Consider the following 23,180-nt stretch of genomic DNA (forward strand, 5'->3'; position numbering starts at 1 on the left):
AATTGCATTTTTTGACCAGCAGTACTTCGCAATTTGGAATTTTTCTTTGCGAATTCTTCAGCAATTTTAGCGACAGTTGGCATTTTTACTTGCTATTAACAATTTTTCGACTGTGATTGACAATTAAGTGGCTTTTTTTGACAATTTTATTTGCCTTTGACAATTTTTTCCGCTGTAAATGGCAACTTTACTTGTTTCTTTTAACCCTTCTGGCGATATTCCGTATTTTTATGGAATAAATATGGTCAGCCTAGGTATTTTTATCGTGTTGCATGCATGTACTTTTCTTCCGGAGCCACTTTCGGGGACGGAATGGAACCTTTTAACGGGCCGCATTCGCCCCGAGCATGTGCACCCCCTACTTCAAATGAAAAAGGAGGGAATCTGACCGAACTGAAGTTAGGGACAGTCGAGCAACCATCCTTGACTTTACGCTTCAGTAATTGGCAACCGATTTCAAGTAAACCAGACCAGAATTGAACGTTTCCGTCGCTGCCCAGCCTTTGCAGGCTGTCTGGCGACTTACAGATCACCAGGGGTGGTATGAGAAGGAAAAAGACAAGTTTGTGCATGTGTGTAAGGTATGTAGTGTATGCGTGTGTGTGTAGAGAATGAATAAGCCAGGAGAGTATTGTTTACAAATCTTCGCGAAATGAATGCTCATTGAGATAAAACACAACACAATCGAAGAACAAGGGGGAAATGTCTTAGGGGAAGTAGCTGATGATATGCTACCCAAAAACTCCAACATTATAAATATTTACATAATCGAGAGACACTAACCAGAGATGTTTGAGGTACTGTTGAACCCTCATCAGTCATATAACCATAATCAAAAACGTCAAAGAAAAAGTTATAATGAAGACATGACACATACCATCTCTGTATTGTAATAACATCAGTTTCAACACGACACGAACCCAAATGCACCATTTTATGCAAGCGCAAATTATGAATAAATGAGAAAAATTATTAATTGCGAAAAAAAACAACATATAAATGCCTCTGAATTGCGATCACAGCATCCGCAATATCAAACAAAACTGATATTAGATTGATAAATTAATTTGAAAAAAAAAAAAAATCAAAATCATGAAAATGTTCTGCAAATTACATCAATTCGTCACCCAATCCACGCTCAGCAAGTCCATTGGCCTAGAGTGTACTGTGGGTATTCTAGGGTCATAATAGACAATTTCTCTAAGATGCGGGTGTTCAGAAGATCGTAGCCTGTCAAAATGAGCATTGGCAAGCTCCTTAATATAGTCCAAGATTAGTGGTAAGTCAAGATCTTTACGGATGTTTTTTCCTCTCACATACCAGGGGGCTCTGGTAAACTGACGAAGAATGATGTTCTGCTGTGTCTGTAAACGTTTCATATTTGCAAGACTGGCATGAGCCCACACTGGGGCAGCATATGTCAGAATAGGACGAATAATAGTTTTAAAAAGAATTACTTTATTCCTCAATGTTAGCCTGGCCTGTGGGAATGTGATTCTGGATAGCATCCCAACTGCTTGTGAGGCCTTATTTCTTACGTACATCACCTGAGGAGAAAATGAGAGCGACTTATCTAGTATACAACCTAGATACTTGACTTGGAGTTTTCTTGTCAACACCGTATTGCCGATGTATATGGGAGTTCTTGGAAACTTGTACCGTCTTGTGAAGAGAATATATTGACATTTTTGATGATTCAACTTTATATCGTTGTCTTGGCACCAGTCCTCAACGTCTTCAGTTGATTCTTGTAAATTTTCAATACATTTTTTCCCTTTTTTGTGATTGGTCAACAGGATGGCATCGTCAGCAAATAGACCAAGCATTCCGCGCTGAGGAGCTGGGAAGTCATTGATGTATAACGCAAAGAGCAGTGGTCCCAAACAAGAACCCTGCGGGACAGACGCTCTTATTGGTCTAACAGTTGAGAGACAGTTGCCATTTTTGACTTGGAATCTTCGATTGGAAAGGTAACTGTTTAAAAAGATGATGAAATAGTCAGGCAAACCCAGGTCAATTAGTTTGGATAATAAGGTCGTGTGATTCGTTTTGTCGAAGGCCTTACATATATCCAGACAGAGAGCACAGACATGTTCCTTGTAGTTGAACGCAGTCATCACGAACTCGGTAACTCTGTGCAGCTGAGTAACGCAAGAATGCCCCCGCCTGAATCCGTGCTGCTCACTTCGAAGAATGCTGTTGAAGGACAGGAAAGCGTCAAGACGTGAAATATAGATACGTTCAAAGACTTTAGAAATGTTACTGAGTAAGCTGATAGGTCTGAAGTTTTGAGAGAAAAGTGGGTCAGTTCCAGATTTATGAAGAGGTTTGACAATAGAAAGTTTCCAGACATTAGGAAAATAGCTTGTCTGAAGCATGCTATTAAATATATTAGTGAATGATTTGAGGATAGAAAGAGGAAGATTTTTAAGAGCGAGATTTGAAATTTCATCATGACCAGAAGCTTTTTTAGTTTTGAGTTTGTTAATCATGCCCCTGATTTCGTCAACATTGGTCAAACCGGCAGCACCCATTCCGCGCAAGGCATCCGAGCGAACTCTATCCAGGAATTCTTGAACTTTTCCATGATGAGCTGAAGCAATACTTCGAGATTGCAGACTGTTTGGCATGAATTGCTTTTCATAGTTATCAGCAAACGTTTCAACAATCTCTTCATTTGTATACAACAGTTGACCTTGTTCGTTTGTAATTTTGTCCACCGCTGGAGATTTTCGTTTACAGATTTTCCACGCCTTCCAAAGTGAGCCATCGGATGCTGTGGCCTCCTCAATGAAGTGAGTGAATCTCTCATTGACATATTTAGTTGTTTCTTGTCTTATTTCCTTTTCTAGTCTGTTTAGAGTGGTTTTGTCAGACCGTCTTCTAAATCTTTGCCAGAGTTTTCGGACCCGAAAGTTTTTAGTCTGATTTTGTCCCGTAATTCTTCCGAAATGCCAAATCTGTTTTCTTTTGCCTTAATCTTCCTGGTAGAGGCTTGAATAGCTGTTTTAATTTGTTCAGTCACATCAACTACTGCATTTTCAATACAGTTCGTCGTCAATTCCGCTGAGTTCCACACTGGTAATGTTTCCAGCGTAGAGCGGAAGATTTCCCAGTTGGTAACCAGTTGATATGGAATATCCTTTGGTCTAGTTATATCGATGGTGAAAATAATAGGGTTGTGAGTTGAATTAAGTTTGGCAGTTGTTTCGAAAAAGATGTTGTGCCTAAAGTTTTTGGAGATTCCATAGTCCAGAACATCGGGTCGATAAAATCGACTAGTAGGATAATTGGTTGGAATGTTCGATGAATGAATGCACAAGCAATTATTCCTACAAAATCTTTCTAGAACTCTACCTTGTCTATTTGTGGAATGGCTGAAGAATGTAGGGCTTTTACAGTTCCAGTCGCCAGCAATTAGTACCGGATTGTTGATATTAACGAGATAGTTTAGGAGATTGATATCAACATGGTTATTAGGTGGTTTGTAAATTGCACAAATGGTTATTGGTGATCTGTTGATGAAGATGTTTACTGCCAAAGCTTCCATTTCAGTTGAAGAAGGAATCGAAAGTTTTTGGTGAGGAATGTCCTTTTTAACGAACACCGCAATTCCACCACCCCTTCCATGTAGACGGTCTTCACGTAAACAGATAAAATTAGAGATATTGGAAGTATGAGAAGGTTTTAAAAAACTTTCACAAACCAGTGCTACATCAATTTGTAGGTCATAGAGTAATTGTTTGAATTCTTGTAGTTCCTGTTTAAGCCCAGTGGCATTCCATGCCAGAATTTTCAGCGGTTTGCTGATAGTTGACACTGGTGTATTAATTTTTGAGCGCTGAAATAAAACCAATCAGAATTTGAATAAGGTTATGAGCCTTATCTTCAGAAATGCCCATATTGACCAAAAGTTCTCGCACAACATTGGAAAAGTTCTCGATGTTTTTCTTCTGTGAATTCTCCACTGTTTCATTAGTAGTTGAAGACATACGAACTGAATGTAGAGACGAATCAATGACATCAGTTTCATCAATGACAAGGTAAGGTACTGGCATTTGCCTGTTTACAGAATTATTATAAGATTTGGAAAGTTCAGACGGCTTAACTATGTGATCGCCGAAAGAATCATCACGATTATTAAGATGTTTGTTGAATTCATGAATTACATCTGTGAAATTAATTCCAAATTGATTATTTTTGTAATCTAATATTTTCACTTGCTCGGCTTCGTTATACTTTCTGTTCAGCTCCTCGACCAGATCGGCTTCCGTGAGATGCACTTTGCCTATTCCAAGAATATGTGGTCCCTTTAAGACTTCATCTACAGAACGTTGTAATACCAACGGGATTGTACTAGCCTTGACCCAAGGATTTGACTCCGTTTTAGTAGACAACTTATTTTCAGAAAAGTTGTTTTCCCCATTTCTGTCTCTTCCTCGTTCTAAAACTACGTTATTTCCTACGCTGCCTAGAAGGGGGAAATCTCGAAGCGAAGGTGGAAGCTTGGAGATGAAGGTTCTTCCAGATTCACCTGTGGAAGCAGGTCTGGCAGGGCACTTAGAATACGTTCCTGTATGAGGGCCTCCACAGAAGTAACACTTTATCTTGTTCAGATCTCCCTTAACCAAGCAGCTTCTAGTACTGTGTCCTTCTGAACAAAATGCGCATATGGCTTGATTATGGCAAAAATAACTTGTATGTCCGAATTTCATGCAGTTCCTGCATTGCAAGGGAAAACGATTTCCTCTGTATCTTTCAATCTCTATTGGAACCCCGTCGATGTCGACCAAGTTGGCAATTTCTTTAGAGTTGATCGGAACTTCCACCAAGAAGAGCGGGAGTACTCTTCCTGAAGTATAGTTTTTGAGATTGCATACTTTTATCACATCGAATCCTTGTTTTGATAAGTCATTAGTGATGTCAGAGTGGTTAACATTTGCTGGTAGACCACGTATTACAAATTTTAAGGACCTTTCACTATTCATTTGGTACGTATGATACTCGAACCTGTTATCGTCCAAGAACCTTGTGACTTTCCTGTGATCATTTTCACTAAATAAATTTAACAGAATGTTCTTCTCTGTCGTTTTAGACACTGGAGCAAATTCACAATTGTTTTTTATATCTCGAAAGGTTGCAAGCCAGTTGGATCCCCAAGAGGATAAGACAATTTGGGGTACATTGACTTTTTTTCGTCTTCTGTTGACTTGAGTGAATTCATCGTTGTCACCATTAGGATAATCATTGTCAATTCTAGATTCTACCCTACTCGGTTCCACTGAATCCGACTCTGCATTGCACTCTCCAACCCCACCTGAGTCTCTCACTGGACTTCGATGACTTGTTGAAGCGATTGCAAACTCATTTGTTGATTTATCTTCAAATATGGGGGTAGCAGTAGCTCCAGTGGAGTTAATTCCCGTGGAGAGCATCACCTCATTTGCTCTTGTAGACATCTTTTTTGCCTTTTTTCTAGCTTTTGATCTCTGTGACTTCGTCAATTTTGGGTGATTATCTGGCTCGTCAGTTGTGACCATGGAACCAAGTGCTGGATCCGGTTTCTCTTTCGAGATCCTGGATTGAAGAGACGGCAGATAACGATCTGAAGTTTTTGCCATACATGCATTCGATGGAGGGGCCTTGGCAACAGTGATATTTTTGTTAGCATGCTTGTCACTTTTAGAGTTCTTGGTTTTCAATTTTCCCACGTTGAATCTGCTTTTTTCGTTGCCATTGCCTTCGTCAGGGATCACTGAATTTCCAGTTACAGATGGCAAAACTGGATTAGCCGTTGAATTAGATAACTTAACACAGTCGGAAAGTTCCTTGGTGATCCTATTTACTAGTGCCGGATCATCATGATCAGTATCAGTGTCAGAGTCCGATCGTTTTTGCTGAGGCTTATCACACTCATTCGGCACTGGGCATTGAGATGACACAAGTTTGGATAACACACATCTTTTCAACTTTTTTTTAAGGGCTTCATTATGCTTACGTGATTTACATTTACTTGAAATATGACGCTTTTTACTGAAACCATTGATTGAGGCCTTCACCAAATTATCAGATAAGTTGGCATCATCATCATCACAACCTTCACTGATAGTAACAAATTTACCCAATTTCTCAACATCAGAATTAGGTAGTAGTGTGACATTATTATTCATGACAAGTTCTTTTACCAAACAATCGGTTACATTGACATCATTGATACCATGTTCATCATTACAGACCACATTACCCAGAATTATAGCATCAACAACATCTGTATTGTTAACATTGACTTTTGGGTTACTATTATCATTATCAAATGCTAGATTTTCATTTACACCACACTTGTCATGATCATTATCATGAATAACTCTGTTTGATACATACATGGAACCATTAACTGATTTGATAACATTTTCGTTCGATTTGTTGATACATGCATCATGAATTAATACCATCTTAACATTATCACATGGTTTCATATCATTGACACTATTTTCAAAATTAAAGTCATTTTTATCACATAAATATACAGAATTATCGATTGATTTGACACAATCATAAATATTATTTGGGCTGATTACCTTATCATTTATCTTTGAAACATTTCCATTCACAAATTCTTTACCTGTAGCAGAGTTTTTAACACATAAATTATCAGCCATTACCTTCTTACTCTTACGAATTGATTTAGCACACTTGGGACCAGGATCAGTTACCAAGTTTACAGGCGTTTTCTTAAAGCTGTTAGACAGCTTATGAACACAATCAATACCCTCAAGATCTCCAAAAAATTAACAACCTGTACTAATTAGTTTTTTGAGTACAGTATCATTGTTATGTGACATTTTGAACTCAACAAAATATGTTATCAGATTTTGCAATTGATCAACCACAGAACATTCATCACTAATGCCATCGTTACTCAAATCATACATGTTCTCAATCCAAGGCAGAAATTTCTCTGTCAGTGTCTCAAAATTATGATTCCCCTCGAAAACGAAACTCTCTGCCATCCGGCGAAAAGCCACAATTTCAGCGATTGTCGCCGGATCGGCATAGGGACAACGAAGGGGCATTTTAAGTGAGCACTCAAAAAGCAAAGACTTACCCCTGATGAGCCACGTCTCTGGTCTGGACCGGGTTTCACTTCACAACATACATATCTCGCCCAAAAGAAACAACCGCAGATAGCGGAAAAACACAGATCGATCCGCGACACTGAAATACAAAACAGGTTGAGGGTTCTTTTGTCCACTGATGACCACAACTCGAACAAAAAATCGATGATAGTCGAAGCCTCTCCTGGATTCACACTGTCAATGCGTGTCGTTGTTTCACTTCCAGCTGTAAATCCACGCTATCCAAGTGCATTCAGAAACCTATAAAAAGGGAAAATATGGGGCAGACGTATGCACTGGGGAGGGGGAAGAAACACTGGTCGATCACAGCACACACAAAGTATCACTGGTATTAGAACCAGCGATATTGCAAGAATTCATCTTGACTTGCACAGAAAACCGTTACGAACACCATTAAAGCGACGGTTGAAGCTGGCCTCCACTCAATGTCGTTGATATTTTGCTGTTCAAGGTCCGATTTCAAGTAAAAGATTTTAAGAATTATATATAACTAAATATAGCCTGTCGAAAAATGAACTGGTGGTATACAACACCAACAAAGTGCTTGTTATTAGAAAAAATGATCTTTACAGCAAAAATTGGTAGAACAGGACGCAAACTCAAATTAAAAATGTCTCATTGTTAGTTCAAAGTTTTTACCAGCAGATGGTGCTGTAAGCTAATTTAATCTTTACAGACTTTTCAACTTCGGATTTCTCGCAGAGGTATTTCGATAATCACTAGGGTGACCATACGTCCCGTATTTCCCGGGATAGTCCCGGTATCTTTGGCTGTCCCGACTTTTGGGCAAAAGTGTCCCGGTTTTTCCTGTATTTTGCACGAAGCCTACTTGAATTTTCATTCTTTATTGAAGTCAAAAATTTAAATTATTTTTCAACTCATAAATTATATTATGATAATTACAACTTTATATCAGAATATTAATCTCCCACATTTGCCTTGGTGAGCGTTGTTTTTCGTGGAATTCATTTTAATCCATTGCAACTTGCAGTAATGCTTCATTTTCCGCCATTGTGATTTTTCCGTAATTTCAATAATATTTGGCAACTTTGTTCGGTTTTGGCGTCATTTTTGACGATAATTGTCGCTGTCCCGTATTTAGAATTCCAATTTCCTGTATTTCTCTCTAGGAAATATGGTCAGCCTAATAATCACGCCATTCCTCTGAAAACCCCTCCTGTACTAGGGAGGACGGATTGTGTGACTTACCATATTTGCCGGCGATATTTCCATTTTTAGGCCATTTGAAGAATACCATACCAGACCAGAATTGAACGTTTCCGTCGCTGCCCAGCCTTTGCAGGCTGTCTGGCGACTAAAGGAAAAAGACAAGTTTGTGCATATGTATGTAAGGTGTATAGTGTATGTATGTGTAGAGAATGAAAAAGCCAGGAGAATATTGTTTACAAATCTTTGCGAAATGAATGCTCACCGAGATAAAACACAACACAGTCCGAAAAACAAGGGGTCTTAAGGGAAGTAGCTGATGATATGCTACCCAAACACCCCAAACATTATAAAATTTTACATAATCGAGAGACACTAATCAGAGATGTTTCATTTGATCATTTTTGTCGCACCACGGTCATTTTTCTGCACACGAGGGCTAATTAGACCGGGACCTACAATTTATTGCCGATTCCGAACGGCAGTCTTGTTTTTTATACTCATCGAGAGGTTGGTGCGCTAACCCCCTCGATGGGGGACTCCCTGCGGTAGCAATTTTTTGCTGCGGTCAAGTCGCCGTTTTTTGTTGTACTCCTGTGTCAGGAAAGTTTTCTGACAAGGACGAACTGGGTATCGAACTCGCGATACCTCTAAACATCCTTTGGTACTTTAGGCGAGCATCTTATCGACCTGGCTACCGCGCCCCCTCAGAGATGTTTAAATTCGATGGCTCTCAGAAATATCGAAATCGGTTGATACCGGTTTGGCAAAAATGACTGTGATTGGTGGTGAATTGGTGGAGGCAGGGCGTGTAGAGAAAAATCTAGAAAGTCCTCTTCCTCCAAACAGTGATTCAACGTCCCTCCAGACATTGGTTCAACCCCTCCGTACGGTGCCGCCGCCGACTATTAAACTGTGAAATAGAATTTTGTGGAATGTTCTTTTTTCTCGAAGTTTCTCCGGGGTTATAAATAGTGCGGCACTCACAAGATGGCAGGCTAGACAGGCTCAAAGAGACTCGAATAAGAGAGAGAAAAGTCAGTCGTGTTTAAACTTTGTGAGAAGGTTGTTAGCTCTCTGATTACGTTGTAAATACGTATAAATTGCTGTTCTGTAAATAAATCTGTGTTCGTCCGTCGAACCGCTTCTTGTTTTACCACCTCGAAGTCTTGTGGAAAATTATCCGCAACACCAGGTTCGATCGAATACTGGACATGAAGTTACCTCATGTGGCTTGGTGTGACCATATTTGATTGAGAAAAAGTATGGGAAATTAGAATAATAAATACGGGTACATCAATGTTTCTTACCAAAATTGTTGGTAGTTGTCGGAATAAGTTGTCAAATACAGTAGAGCTTCGGTTATAAACGAGAAATTCGCATAACGAGCAAAAATTGATTCGATTAACGAGAGATGATCCGCCATTACGAGCGAAAATTTTGTACTTTATTTATTGTCACGTCATCTCAACTGATCTGAGAGAGAGAGAGAGAGAGATGGTTTTTCCTCTTTCGCCCACATGCCTGCTTGTGGAATTGTGGGCAATATTCTGCCCTACAGTCCGTGCCTTAGGCCTACTCGAAAAATGAACACCCGTGTACAGGTTTGACTGGTTACGATACGAAAGTAGATGTCGCATTGTAACCACGCGTTTGAGCGCTTGAAGTTTTGTTGTTGCTTTTTATAAATTCTGCTTGGCCAGGAGGTGACTGTAGACCAGTGGTTCTTAACCTTTGGAAGCTGGCGGTAAATCTCTGTTGCGTAAGTGAAAGGCCCTGTCATACACGCGACTAACGAGAAATTAATGGGAAAAATGAAACTCTGCGAATCGCTCACGGCTTATTGTTATATGTTATTGATACTGGGCTGCGGCCTGTCGGTTGAGAAACACTGCTGTTATTAAACTGATGGACCTCGATTGCCTGCAACAGCAAGATCTTATGGAGGGTACCTTTTCCGAGGAAGAGAAAAGTGCCTCACTTCAAATAATATGAGAGAGAATGTGTAACATGCAGGAATCTGTACAAAAATTCTGTAGAACAGAATCAATCAAATAAAGCTGTAGCAGTGTGCTCTCTCGGAGACCGTCCATCCCTTTGCTAAAGAGCACAAACCATCCCAAGATGGTCTCTCTTGAGGAGGCAAATGCCAGGGTCATTAGATACGTTCTTTTTCAAAGTCAGACAAAGGGAATACTTTGCAGGGAAGAAAGTGGGTCCCTAAAAGTCGTCCAACACGAGATAGTCCTCCTCTCTCTCTCGTCGTTTAAAGTTAATTTGTAAACATTATCGTATTGCATGTTTATTTATGGCGCTATTATTATTTTATTGTATTACTAGCTATAATACCCGGCGTTGCCCGGGTTTTCTTCAATGAGGCTTTTTGGATCATGCGATATCACCTTCTTTCCTTGAGGGACATGCAAACCGTTAATATATGTAATATATATATATATATATATATATATTGTAAATTGAAATTTCGGAAGAAAATAAAATTTGCATTTAAAAATAAACTTTTTTTGATTGTAGGGGAAGTCTCTGATCCCACCAATATGCGATAGGATTCAGAGGGGCAGAGCTGATGACGAAATTTTGCTGACTAGGGGGTCAGAGTTTTGCGTACTTTTGCTGACAAGGGGGGGGGGGGAGTCAAAATGGCTAAAAATTTGCTTACGTAATACTTGACCGGCCCCTTAACACGATGTCCGCGTAAATATTGCACTGTTATCTTGATAAATGTTTCCTTTTCTCTCTCTGAAATCTCCGGTGTAAGTCGAACTAACGATAATTTCGTATTTTTCCTCGGCAGCTGCACATTCGACTTATGGAGATTTGGATTGTATATCGTGAGTGACCATAACGCCGGGTTTTCCCAGAAACAGGTTCTTTGCGCAGCGTGAACAACCGAAATAGACGATTTCGCGCAGGCAGAAACGTGTTACATAATTGTGTGCTGCGTGTGAAAACGCTGATTGGTTAAAAAACGTGAATTTCAGGTTTTTAACCAATTGGCGAACATCCCCCGACTCGCAAGCCACCGGGTCCGTCCCGCCGGGACCCCATTCCATCCCAAGCAGCCACACTGGCACCACGCCCGCCAGATCTCCGACCCAGCAAAAAAATTCCGATGGCCCTCGGCTTCCACTAGTCCCCGAAAGAACACCCCCGTCCGCCACTCATCGCCCAAAGGTGCGACAGAACGGAACCAAACGTCCGTCCCCCTCCGGCAGCCCGCGCCCGTCCATGCCACCACCGCACTCCGTCCCCACCAATCCATCCGCAGATGGACCCGTGGGATCTCGGTTGCCAATCACTCGCTTCAGCTCCTTTGCCACCTGAAAGAAAACATACATACATGGCACATGCAAGCACTGAACAGAAATGACATCAAGTGGAAATTGTCAGGAAAGAACAACATGACAAACATCGCATGAAAACATCCTTCTACCAGAACGGATTTCGCGGGCCGGATGGAACCCCCTTGGTGGACCGGAGGTTACGCACCCCCTGCCGCAAGGGCTTATATACTGCAAACACGCTGCACCATATGCTCTTCTAATTTATGTGGAAATGCGCGGATAATTCTGAGATCGCAGAACTGTTTTGCGGATTCGTGGGATTTGAAAACAAAAAAATCTGATTACTTACCTCTCGATGCAAATGGCTACCAACGTGAGGACGCTGGCGAACACGAAAATCGTCTGCGTGTACGACAGCGCGGTGCAGAGCGCGTCGTTGAGGATGCGCCACGACGCCGGCGACGTGAATTCGAGCAGCTTCACCGGCAGAACGAATATCCCGACCATGAAGTCGCACACGGCGAGGTTCACGATGTAGTAGTTCACTGCCGTGTGCATCTTCCTGTTGCAGAACACCGTGCAGCACACTATGGCGTTCCCGAAGACGGCCAGCACCATCACCATCAGGTACGACACCACGAATGCCATCCGCACCGCGTAGATCTGAGTGAAATCCGGGTAAGGGATCGGTTGAGTCGAGTTGGGCGACGCTTCCGCGACCGGCGGGGAGTTGTTCACCGCCGTCGTCATCATCATCATCATCAGCAGGGTCGACGGATGAGTTCCGGAACCCGTCAGATCACCGTCGATGTCCATATTGTGCTTCATCGGGACAGTGGATGCGGGGAAACACCGACGGACTCACGCGTGGAAGCCATAATGATTCATCGATTGATCCATTTCTTCATTCTGGAGGAGCGACGGATGAGCACCTGGAAGAAACAGTTCCTTAGCCACGTGAGGTCAATACAATGCCATCATTTTCATTGAAGTGGAATTCGACTTCAAATTCAGACAGCAGACACTTCAAATGACGTGTCGCTCACCATTTATTGTGTAAAAAAAATCTCGAAAATTTGCCGATAGGTGACGCCTCAGATCGGAAAATTATTTGCAATACGGGACCACCTCCGACATTTCGTCCCTCCCTAGTTACGTTGCGTCCCCAGTACAGAAATTTCGTCTTCCCTCACTGTTTGAGTGACCAAGTAAATGACAGACTGTGTGAGTGACCAAGTGATTGTGTGAGTTGCCATATGAGTAACAATGTAAGTGAGTGAGTTGCCGTCTGAGAGTGAAAATATAAGTGAGCGAGTGAACCGTATGAGTGACCATACAATTAAGTGAGTGAGTTAGTGATTGTATGAGTGACCAAGTGAGTGATCGTATGAATAATGTGAGTGACCAAGTGAGTGATCGTATGAATAATGTGAGTGACCAAGTGAGTGATCGTATGAATAATGTGAGTGACCGTATGAGTGACCACATGAGTGATTAAGTTAGTGACAGTACCAGTGACCCAATGAGTGATTAAGTTAGTGAGAGTATCAATGACCCAATGAGTGACCACATGAGTAATTAAGTTGATGATCGTATCAGTGACCGAGTCAGTGACCATACGAGTGATTAAGTTATTGACCGGATGAGTGACCACAACGACTTGATCTCTCGTACGGTCACATACTCTCTCTCACTTACTCCTAGTAACCCACCCACTCACTTGCTCACTCATATGGTCATTCACCCTTATGGTCACTCATATGGCCGCATCTTCACTTACCCACTCATATGGCCACATACTTCTTCACTTACCCACTCATATGGCCACATACTTCTTCACTTACCCACTCATATGGGGCCACATACTTCTTCGCTTACCCACTCATATGGGGCCACATACTTCTTCGCTTATCTACTCATATGGCCACATACTTCTTCACTTACCCACTCATATGGTCACACACTTGGTCACTCACGTGGTCAGGGCAGGCGAAATTTCCAGGGGCGAAATGTACCGGGTACGAAACGTTCCTTGAAAAAAATCAATATAAAAAGCCAACTAAAAATTTTAAGTCACGTGTTCTGTCAAAAATGAAGGCCACGGATTCACCATCCAGTCCTACGTGTGTCTGTTAATGAACCGACATATTTTTCATCCTCACATCCACAGAACTTCTAAGTCCTGACTTTTTTTAAAAACAGTTTCAGGCGAATGCGATACGTAAAATCAATGCAGAGAGTGGAAAGAGAACTCTTGTTTGAATTTATTCCGCTATTGTTTGGACGTAATATAACGCCCGTGATCGTAAAGAGGTAAAGTTCGGCCCATGCCAGTCTTCACTCTTCAGTGTAAAGAATTCCGTGTTGGCATTTCCCTTCTGGTACAAGAGGACAAAAGGTCTGAGAAAGGGAGCGCATCATCGCCAAAGCTCGACAAATTCCAATTACAAGGTGGTTCTTGTACAAGGAAAAGGTGCGGAAGTTTCGTCCCCAAAAAAATTCAGTAAGTACTACATTCTTCTCAACCAGAAACATGTGGGGGGGGGGGGAAATAGCTGTTATGCAAATTATTAAAGCTGCAAAAACATTTGAAATAATAACAGTTGACTACTCATCGCTTCTTGCGCTGCTTGGCGCCATCTATAACAAACACCAACATTCTTCCCCTACCCCCATCTTCTCTATACACTAGTTATTTCTCTTTGTAACGTGAATACGTGTTTTAAATCACCTGACGATACAACAGGGTGGTCAAAACGTCCGAAGAAACTTTAAAAATTAATGAAAACCGGAAAAATAACCGAAATAAAAAACGGTTTGCACAGGGTTAGCATCGCTAGGTCACAGGAATTTTTTTAAGACAAGAATAAAAAACAGCCGATAGGTAGCGCTGACGTACACAAGTCAAAGAAAAGACACGCAAATAACGAACAGAATGTCTCCAAATCGTTTATTACAGCAGTATGCGTTCCACGTGAGCACCACCACCACAGGGGACGACACATTGCAGGCAAGTCACAAATCCAGCAACGGCAGAGTGCAGCAGGTACACATACACGGTGAACTGGTTGTGGATTAGGAGCGCAAGTTCTTATTACCGTCTCATTTGCGTATTTGCACAAAGTAGTTCGTACCAGTGCCACCTATCGGCTGTTTTTAGGGTTTTTTTCCCCCTCCTGTCAAAGGAATCCCCGTGAACCAGTGATGCTAACCCTGCGCAAACCGTTTTTTATTTCGGTTTTTAAAGTTTCTACGGACTTTTTGCCCACCCTGTCCTTTACCGCAACTACAATCATATATCGAGCGAATGCAGTTTGGTGGGAAATGCAAGCACCATCTATCGGTGGTCTCTCCCCCAGGCTCTCAGTAGGTAAAGAACTCGTTTCTAATGTTCGATGTCCGGATTAGAACCCGTGGACCTCGACGCTAACCTTCTCAGTGGAAGAACGAGCATCTTACCGCTGCGCCACGGATGCCATCTGGCGATACTGGTAGCATTCGCAATAAGTTGCGTGACGAAATTCCTTGAACTCGTATCTGGGGAAGTATTTAAAGCAACTCAAAAGCAATAGCACCGTCAGATCATAGGCGGAGATAGACTTGAAAGTCTGTGGGGGAAACGATGATTGCTGGGGGGGGGGGGGGAGAAGATTATGTCAATTCATGTATACGCAAATACGTTAGATCAGTCAAGAATATTCCCTGCTCTGTGCGGAAAAGAAATGATCGAGCTCAGAATTGGCAATTTGTATGCCCCCACATCCAATCACTATGCGGTATTTGTGAGCCAATCAGGAAGATTCTACGCCAAAATAAGAAGGAAACGAAATAGGATGCCGTGTTCCAAAATGTGGCAAACTTGCTGAATGACATTTAGAGCAAGCGGTGCTGAGGCCTTTCATCTCTAGGAGGTGCTGCTTTGACGCTGGGGACGGGACATGCCTTCCCGTATCTCCGACCCATGCTTCTTCAGATGCACATTGCAGAGGTGCATTAAACGATATCATCCCGGTTTCAATACCAATCTCCTTCTGGGAGGCCCGCTCTGCCCCCCTGGTTCGTAACAAATGGTTTTCCGCTGTATCTCGAGCAGTTCACAACGGAAACAGACGACAGACATTGGTACCGTTTCTTGTGGCAACTCCAAAGACAAAGCCGATATGATAATGACATAATTTCAGCACCTACAACGCGGCACAGAAAACGTATTCACGTGAGAATTTGTGGAACCTTGTCTATGATACGTCCTCTCTACCCCAGCGTTTTCTCTTTCTTTCTTTGAATGTGCTGTATTTGACCATATATGTTTGCACTTGATGTGTTTTCAAATACATTCTGCGACCCTTAACAATTCCGCAAGATTTTCTCACATTTTTGTGCAAATTTCAATGAATCAGTGGTGATTTTTTCAAAACTTTATGAAGGCGTCTCCCTTGGGACACCCTTTTCTTTGTTAGACCGTGTGGTGTCAAAATGGAAACTGCACATGCGAGCATGCATGCTTAACGTCAAACTTGTAGTTACGTGTGCAGCCGCGCCAACGACTTGGAAAACCACCAAAATCCATTTCATCGGGTCACAATTTCGCTTCGAGAAGCCATCGAGGTACCCAACAGCGGCTGGAAATCTCTCCAATCGGACGTGATGCATCCTTGCCATGTTCTCTGTACCGAGATCCTGCCGTTTATGCCCTCTTTGGATCGATTGAATATGTCACCAACCACACCGTCGTATGATATTGTATTCATAAATCGATGACCCCATAATGAAAATCAATCTATCACGAATGATGGATGACCGGGCGCCATTTATTACACGGATGAATAGCCCGACACGAATCGTTCATTGTATCAAATCGAGCTTGAGGGTCTCCCAGCACGTTGGCGAATCCAAGGGTATGAGCAACTGCTTCTGTTGTGTCCGGAGACGAGAGTGATAAATCAAAGGCAACAAAGGGGGCCTTTCCGCACTATAACCGTCTGTACACCATATCTCTCTTATGTGCGGGTTCAATACAGAAATTAGGTAAGTAATGAGCCTACATAGGGGCCCTATGGGGGGGGGGACTAAAATTGATGATATTGGAAATAAATTATTAAAACTGTAAGCTTATCTCGTGATCCATTAGGTCACCATTTTGAAGAGAGGTAAGGAATCGAGTCTAGTACAGCGTTTTCCAACGCAGAATTTCTCGTAGAATCCTTGATAGCTATAAGGCTGCGCGGAGCCTTCGATGATAATGAGGCTGTTCTACGGATCTCATCGTGGAACCCCCTATTCAACTGAGGCTCCCCTTGAATTTTTATGTTATGTCCGTATATCATGTTGTAGGTCTGCCAGCACTCTGCGGAGAGACTTAGGGCCCTACTGCAGGACGTGGTGCCCATGCCGTGCCCGATTGAAATCATGGCTGGGACACACGTGGTCGGAGCTCCGTCGACCTATTGGGAGGCACATTCACGAATCAAGAGGTTTGGTTACGACCATCTCCAGAAGATACGAGCTCCCTTGACATGCGGTTTAACTGAAATTTTCATTGATACTGTTCATTGCATCGTAGGGTGTTCATTTGAGTTGTCAGTGAATATCTTCTGAGTACGAAATCAAGCATCTGTCCTCAATGGTTCAAGTGAGCACCGTGATCACCGCACGCCCCCCCCCCCCCACTGTCTCAGGGAAAGGGCTAGCAGAGATCTAGCACGCGGGTTCGGGAGAAATCTTTTTTTTTTTTTTACACTATAAAGGAGGCCCCACACAAAAGACCTCAGTCTAGGAGTAGGGGCTGATTCCAGAATAGGAGGGTGGGGGGGGGGCACGATGAGTACCGAGATGCTCGCGGGAGAAGAAAAACTTTTATTTCCTTACATGAAATGTTATTATGTTACGGTAATACTTACCTTATTATGTTTCCATAACCGGTCCAGAAGAAAAGGGTTCGGTTAAGGACTTTTCCTGGACGCATAATAAGGTTTGTTGACGGTACCTCCTAAAGCCGGGTTTTCCAAGGAATAGGTTTCTTGCGCCGCGTGAACCGAATTAGACGATTTCGCGCCGGCAGAAACGTGTTGCATAATTACGCTACGCGTTTGTGTTTTCCCTAACATGGCGCATCAGATCAGGGCGGCTGCATGGCCTCAGCTACTCAGTGTCGTCTGCATGCTCCGGTTTGAAGGGAAGGGAACGAAAACACACAAGAGCGAAGAGAACATCGGCGAAACGCGCGGCGCACGACGCATTTGACTCCTCCAGAAGCAGTCGGCCAATCACGCCCGACGTAAAGCGCTGTCGTGAGGCGTATTGAGCTCTGTAGGAAAACAGTCACACTAATTTTCTTATTAGTGAGTGGAAGGCGTGTCGCGCTGGGCGATTCACGTTGCGCGCGGCACAGAAAACCTGCTCCCTAGGAAAACCCGGCTTAAATATGCGGAAGGACGCTATACTACTTATTATTATTTAATTTCCAGCTAGGACCTAGGTAGTTAAGCAGGTGCGAGGTGGTTTTATGTTGTCAAATCTATTTCTACGACCCTTAATATTTTGCGAACTGGTGCGTTGCTCGCAACTGCCCGAAATCTGGTCCGGGCACGTAAATCGGCTGTAATTCCTAATGACAGTAACTTACCGACTTCTTTTCAGACACAAACAGAGCGGAAAACTATAATTAGCTGGTATTAGATTTTTCAATTAGTGACGGCATTAATTTCATGATGGATTATCAGTATTGATAGCCCAAAAACTAATAGATTTGATCCTGATTCTAATGAAGCGTCTTAGGGGGGGAGGATAGGAAAAATAATTCTGACAAGGGACGGTAAGACGAGTTAAGATGGAGAAACTCTGCGTTGTTTTTTTATCATACAGTGGAACCTCAACTAACGGAATCTCCTCCCCGTTCACCCGGAAAGTGAATCAGAAAAGTGTCCGTTAACGGGGAGGAGATTCCGTTAGTTGAGGTTCCACTGTATGATAAAAAAACAACGCAGTGTTTCTCACCGAATTAGGCACCGAATCTCTCAGCCTTGGAGCTCGTGTACACTGAAAGGGACCGTACATGGACGGCCGGACCAGACTCAGGCCAAGCTCACAACTGCTGCCGCTGCCACGAGATGGCGACTCGTACAAGGATGACGTCACTCTCCGCTACCATATGAAGTTTTTTTTTTTAACACAACTGGCTGTGGCGGAGATATATTTTGGAAAGAGAGAAAAAATTCAACTGCCCCTGCGGGGCATCGAACCCGCGTCCTTTCACTTTCCGGGTGAACGCCCTAGTCCACTAGACCAGTGGTTCTCAACCGGGGGTCATATGGCCACCTGGTGGTACTGGGATACTTCAAGGGGGCGACGGAAGAAAATTGAGAAAGGGGCCATGACAGGTGGTTTGGAGGGCTGCAGAGAGCTGAGAAGAAAAATTAAGGTGTGAAGAAATAAAAAAAAACTTTTATATTAGTGACTGGACACTTACAGAATCCAACAAAACTACCCAAAAAACCAGGGCCATTTTAGGGCATGGACAAACCCGGGACTCACCGCCTACATTCTGCAGCAGGTTCCCTAGGATGGGGGTTTTTCGCCAGGCCCCTCTAGATTAAATGTAGTGTGAAAAAACAAAAAAATGATGAAAACTATATCAGGCCCCCGGGCTGCAGCTCTGTCAGTCCCACTCTTGTGAGGGGATCAAACCCGGGGTCTCAGGTCCATAAGTGACCCCACCTCATGATATTTTGTATAGTACAATAAATTTTGAAAATAAGTAGGGAATATGTAGGCTGTTTATTTACACCTAAGTGTGAGACTACCATAGCATCATTTTACCTAGGGAGCCCCATGATGTTGAGACGGCCCTGAATAGAACTTGGACTAGCCGGGAGCTCAATAAATTCTAGCCCAGTGGTTAGGGGACCAATCTTATTTGCAAAATTTTCGATCAGTATAAATTTACTGAAAAAATCCAATACGTATAAAGGATCGTACTTCTAGATGAGTTTCCAAGACTCTGGGTAAGACAGGGGAGCCACGAGACAAAAAATGTGGTTCAAAGGGGACCACGGGCAAAAGAAGTTTAAGAAACACTGCACTAGACTACAGAGTTAAAACTCTAGTTTATTCATTTTTGGTCATTGATCATGTTCAACTAAGATTATGTTTGATCCCAATCTCTCGTTAATACGATAAATCGTTCATTAATTACTTAATTAACTTAACTATGGTCCAGGATGTTGAATTCGAATGGCAATGTCAGTTTTGTCTGTTCATAACGTGTGAAGGAAGACAACATTACAAGACCGCTAATGTTGTTATGAATTGCAAATTATTATTGCAAATCATGTGTAGTGCGCGTATCGTGTACGGGTAAAAATAATTAATTGGTTTAATGAAGAGAAGAAAGGTCTTGCCACCTTTATTTGGGAATTATGCATAATCACTAGTAAAAGTGATAAATGTAGTGAAATTTAATCAAATTTCCTTTATATCGAAACGATTGGTGCTTATGCATAACCACCGGTGTATCACTTTTGCACACAGTAACACATATACATTTTGCCATTAAAATGTGTAGGAACTAATTGCGAACCTATAAACGAGGTTCCGCTGTATACCGTACCTCCCCATTAGCGGACGAAACTTTTTGTCCAATGGGTGTCCGTTATCGAGAGGTTCTACTGTATCAACATTCACAGTAGTGATAAGGCAGATTCCGATAATGATTTATATCAACAATTTGTGCGCTCATTATGATTTTTTTTTTATGAGAAGAGAATTATGTGAATAATTATTACAGTACATGAAGCTGTTTTGTGCGTACTTTTTAGCGACGGGAAGGATTTCTACAATCAAATAAGTGAATGCGATAACAATATATAGTAATTTTTTCGGGCATGTATATTATTTTTGAGTCACGTGCCCGGGGCATGTAAATTTTCGCAGATTTGTCCAACCCTGTGATACTTGTACACTCTTTCGGTGGCCATTCACGTGCTCGCTTATTTCTCAAATTTTCCGCCCTCTCCGAACTTTCCGTCCTGGTCCAAAGCCCGCTTAGACCCCTGCTCATGTTAACACTCCTCTGGGTAATAAACCAGGGGTTTTTCCAATATGGGACGTTCCACCGTAATGCCCACAATCGATTACCATAAAATTTACCTAATCGATATTAATTTACACATAATTATACAGGATTATGTGAACAACGCTCAATAAATTAATAACTTAAAGTACTTCAATATAATTAGTAACTTATTAAAGTTCAATAAATTAGCCGTAACTGAAATAACACTCACCTAAAGATCTCCATTAAGATGCAATCCACACTATAATGTACAATTTCTCACCACATCGCGGATAAATAATCCACGTTTCCGAGAAAATTCCTCGCTCATAAAGTTCGCCATCTTTCGGCACCTTCGTCCATAAGAGGAGCTGGAGGTAAAGAAAACGAGGCAGACCGCTGTTTACTCGGAAGTCTTGGAGACCAACTGTTGAATGCGCACCACCATCCTCATCATCTGAATCCACATCACCGAGAACTTTGGCGCATGTGTGCGAGTGTGTGCGGGAAAAATATTTCCTGAAGGGACTCCTTTCTTCTTTATTTTGCCATATCCTCGGAATACAACTCCCACTGCGCAACTCCAACCAACTCAACTCCTTGTTTGTTCTGTGTGTGTGTTTTCCCTCCACACACAAGAAGAGAAGTAGCCGTTCGACTGAGCGAAAAATATAAGAGGAAACAAGTGCCAGGGGTGCTGAGAAAAGGTGCTCGAAGTCAATCTCGTCCTCACTTCCATAGAAAAACAGCACATTCGTGAAAAAGCTCGCGCATATCGTCGTAAAAATCATTTCCTCGCGGTCCATAAAACTCACTTGAAAAGAGAACGAGATACGCTTCTAACATCTTTTATTCTTGCGGAGCGTATCTTTACGGAAAAAGTGAAGATCTTCAGCGTATCTTCTCTGATAAAAAGTTGGTCGTAACTATTAAATTTCGTACTTGAATAGCGGGATTATCTGATATAGTTATCACGGGCACCACACGTGATTATACTCTAGCCATGCATTGTGCAGTTGAGTGAATGATAATATAGTATAGCACAGAAACCTATACGGTCAGACTCGGTTAAAATGGCCTTGTTTGTGGTGGCCTTGTCGACTGGTGTTAAAGGTGTTCCAGTAGAAAAGTATCAATACGTACGACGCGATAAATACCGATACTTCTTTCATAAAAATGCCGGAAATCGGGATTCGTACGAGGCATCGCAAATTATCACCAAAAAAAGTTGTAGGCAAAGTTGCCAAAATCGATGAAATTAAAGAAAATAAAACCACAATTTGATTTCGTTCGTATACGAAGGCTAAGGCCAGTCGTCCACTGGAAGTGATTTGAAGCGCTAAACAAGTCGCGCATCATTTGATGTCTGTACTCGCAAGACTGACTTGACCCCCCATTACACAGGAAGTGCGAGAACCTTGTCCACAAGCAGTGATCTTCAACTAGCGACTTCCGGCAACAGCGGCGAAAGACAAAAATTTTCGATTGGAATGGGATCTCACGCCTCTTGCAGTATCTGCGCAGGCGCAGTACTGTTTTCTTACCTTTTTTCGCGAAATTCGCGCAGGTTTTTTTCCCCCTCCTTTGATCTCCCTCTCCTTCCTTTCCCGCGTGAACAATGAAGCTGGAATTTGATGATTGCCGTTTATAGGTTGTGATGGGAAGTAGTATATTTATTTGTTGATTTGCAAAAAAACGCTTTCTCCGGGTTCGTGTCAGATACCGTGTCTTATACAGGGTGTTCTTCTAATGGACCGACAAACTCAGAGGGTCATTAGTAGGCATTAAGAGGGAAAAAAAATTGCAATTGAACATGGTGTCGCGAACCACGTTGAGAGGGTGAAAATCACGAAAAACGCATGCAGGTTTGGACGTCACGCTGGAACGGCAAAAAGTACAATAACAATAACTACAAAAATATTTATTTGATTAATTACTACAGGAGTTGTTGGAAGTGGCGGCCTCTAACGTCATTTCATAGTCTACAACGACGTAGAAACGATTCCCGGACGCGCTCGAAGATACCACATTTCATGTCTTCCGCATAATTTACGTCATCCGCAGCGCGTGATCCTGCCCCAGCGCATGCGTTTCGCGACGCTGCTTATGTCACATATGGTTAAGGCGACTTGATAGGTATTATTAAGGAATAAGGAGCCCTTATTCTAGTGGCTATAGATATGGTGAGCGATCCCACAAACGTATTCAGCGATCAACTGACATCCGCCTTTCGTCTCCTCCGGACTCAGCGCCTGCATGCGTTTTTCGAGATTTTCACCCTCTCAACGGGGTTTGCGGCACGATATTCCATTTCAATTTTTGTTGCTCTTGATGCCTACTGACAACCCTCTGAGTTTGTCGGTCCATTAACAGAGCATCCTGCAGACATCAGATAAGTATGGACTTAAATAAAAATTTATTGATAAATTTAATTCATAATTTTTCTCAAAGGTCGTGAACTGCAGTATCGTGTAGAGGTCGCTATCAGTGGACGACGTCAGAAGCCCACCCACGGTCGTTGGACTC

The 23,180-nt window shown here is 42.4% G+C and overlaps 1 protein-coding gene across 1 annotated transcript in view; it reads right to left on the reverse strand.

Annotated features, from left to right (window-relative positions):
* Nucleotides 1-21,050, reverse strand: part of LOC149081396 (QRFP-like peptide receptor) — a 40,761-nt gene extending 19,711 nt beyond the window's left edge. Inside the window, exons 1-2 of the mRNA XM_089238213.1 lie at nucleotides 20,887-21,050; nucleotides 11,955-12,537 (exon numbers count right to left, since the gene is read on the reverse strand). Of these exons, the coding sequence (XP_089094339.1) occupies nucleotides 11,955-12,433 (479 nt within the window). The 5' untranslated portion in view covers nucleotides 12,434-12,537; nucleotides 20,887-21,050. The remainder of the gene's footprint in view (nucleotides 1-11,954; nucleotides 12,538-20,886) is intronic.
* Nucleotides 21,051-23,180: the final 2,130 nt, after the last annotated feature.

This window comes from Pholcus phalangioides, unplaced genomic scaffold, assembly GCF_987345545.1.
Source record: "Pholcus phalangioides strain wild (caught in Gottingen) unplaced genomic scaffold, Ppha-v1.0 ptg000010l_1, whole genome shotgun sequence".
Classification (NCBI taxonomy): Eukaryota; Metazoa; Arthropoda; class Arachnida; order Araneae; family Pholcidae; genus Pholcus; species Pholcus phalangioides.